The 1090-nt window shown below is 43.3% G+C and overlaps 1 protein-coding gene across 1 annotated transcript in view; it reads right to left on the bottom strand.

The window, feature by feature from the left end:
- Positions 1–1090, bottom strand: part of LOC101857918 — a gene marked incomplete at its 5' end in the record, with an annotated part of 35273 nt that overhangs the window by 23830 nt on the left and 10353 nt on the right. The window contains 1 exon segment of the mRNA XM_013084099.2: positions 1–109. Within this exon segment, the coding sequence (XP_012939553.2) occupies positions 1–109 (109 nt within the window).

Consider the following 1090-nt stretch of genomic DNA (forward strand, 5'->3'; position numbering starts at 1 on the left):
GATCGACGTAGATCTCCATTCCTCTCTGTTTGTTCAATTGTTGCAGCTCGGGTTTCAACTCCAGGTAGGTGCGGAATAGATGGATCAGGAACTCGTTCTGGACAGTCACCTAAGGAAGGGAAAGGAAGGGGGGGGGGGGCAGCTGTTTAGTTTGTTTGTTTGATGAAAGAGGAGCGCACGGATTCGATAACCGCTGTTTCTTCTTCTTAAGGTGTCAGGTCTGGAGCAGATATTGACCATCATGGTACCCTATTCCTTCCAGTTGTCTGTCTTCTTGATGAGCTAGGTTTTCTCTGTGTTATTCTTTGGAAAGTTGTTCAGGCCATCTGTGTACGTTGTTCTTTGTCTTCTTTTGTTAAGTGCAGGGGAAAAGCAATACAGAAAGACAGAAACAGCAGAGGGAAAGTGAAGAATTAGGGACTGTGTTTTAATACGACTTTTAGGGCACTTGCATCAAACCTAGGTCATATCAGTGCCGAAGATTATAATATAAGTGCCCGAGGTGTGAGAAATGATATACATTTGATAGGATAGAAGGAGCAAATTACACCAAAACATTCGCAAGCTTCCACCTTTTTTTGTTTAAGGAGATAGAAGCACACCACTGGCATCTATTACAGTGTAGTGGTTAGGCACTTAGATGTTGCACACAGAAGACCCGAGTTCGATTCCCGAATGGGCAGTAAGTTCTTTTAAACCGATGATCTCAGTCTTTCTGCTGGGGTATTCTATTCCTCTCAGCCTGGGTTAGCCTTGACAGGCAGGCTCGTGAACCCGCTTCCTAAAGGATCTAAATTGTGTCGATGGGGACGTAAAAGCATCAATATCTTTAAAAAGAAGCACATAGACCAGATGACTGTCGTTTAGTGCAGAAAAAACAAGATGGACAGACAGGAGCAATGGAGGGTAAAAAGAAGTAAAATTTATCAGTGGCGCTCTCAAGCCTCCCACACAGAAAGAAACATCACAGGCAAAGAAAACAAGTAGGACTTATCAGTGACACACTCATATACACATAAACACACACACATATACACATACACACACACAAACACACGCATACACACTCACGAACACATAACACGCACAC

Source organism: Aplysia californica, unplaced genomic scaffold (genome assembly GCF_000002075.1).
Source record: "Aplysia californica isolate F4 #8 unplaced genomic scaffold, AplCal3.0 scaffold00012, whole genome shotgun sequence".
NCBI lineage: Eukaryota > Metazoa > Mollusca > Gastropoda > Aplysiida > Aplysiidae > Aplysia > Aplysia californica.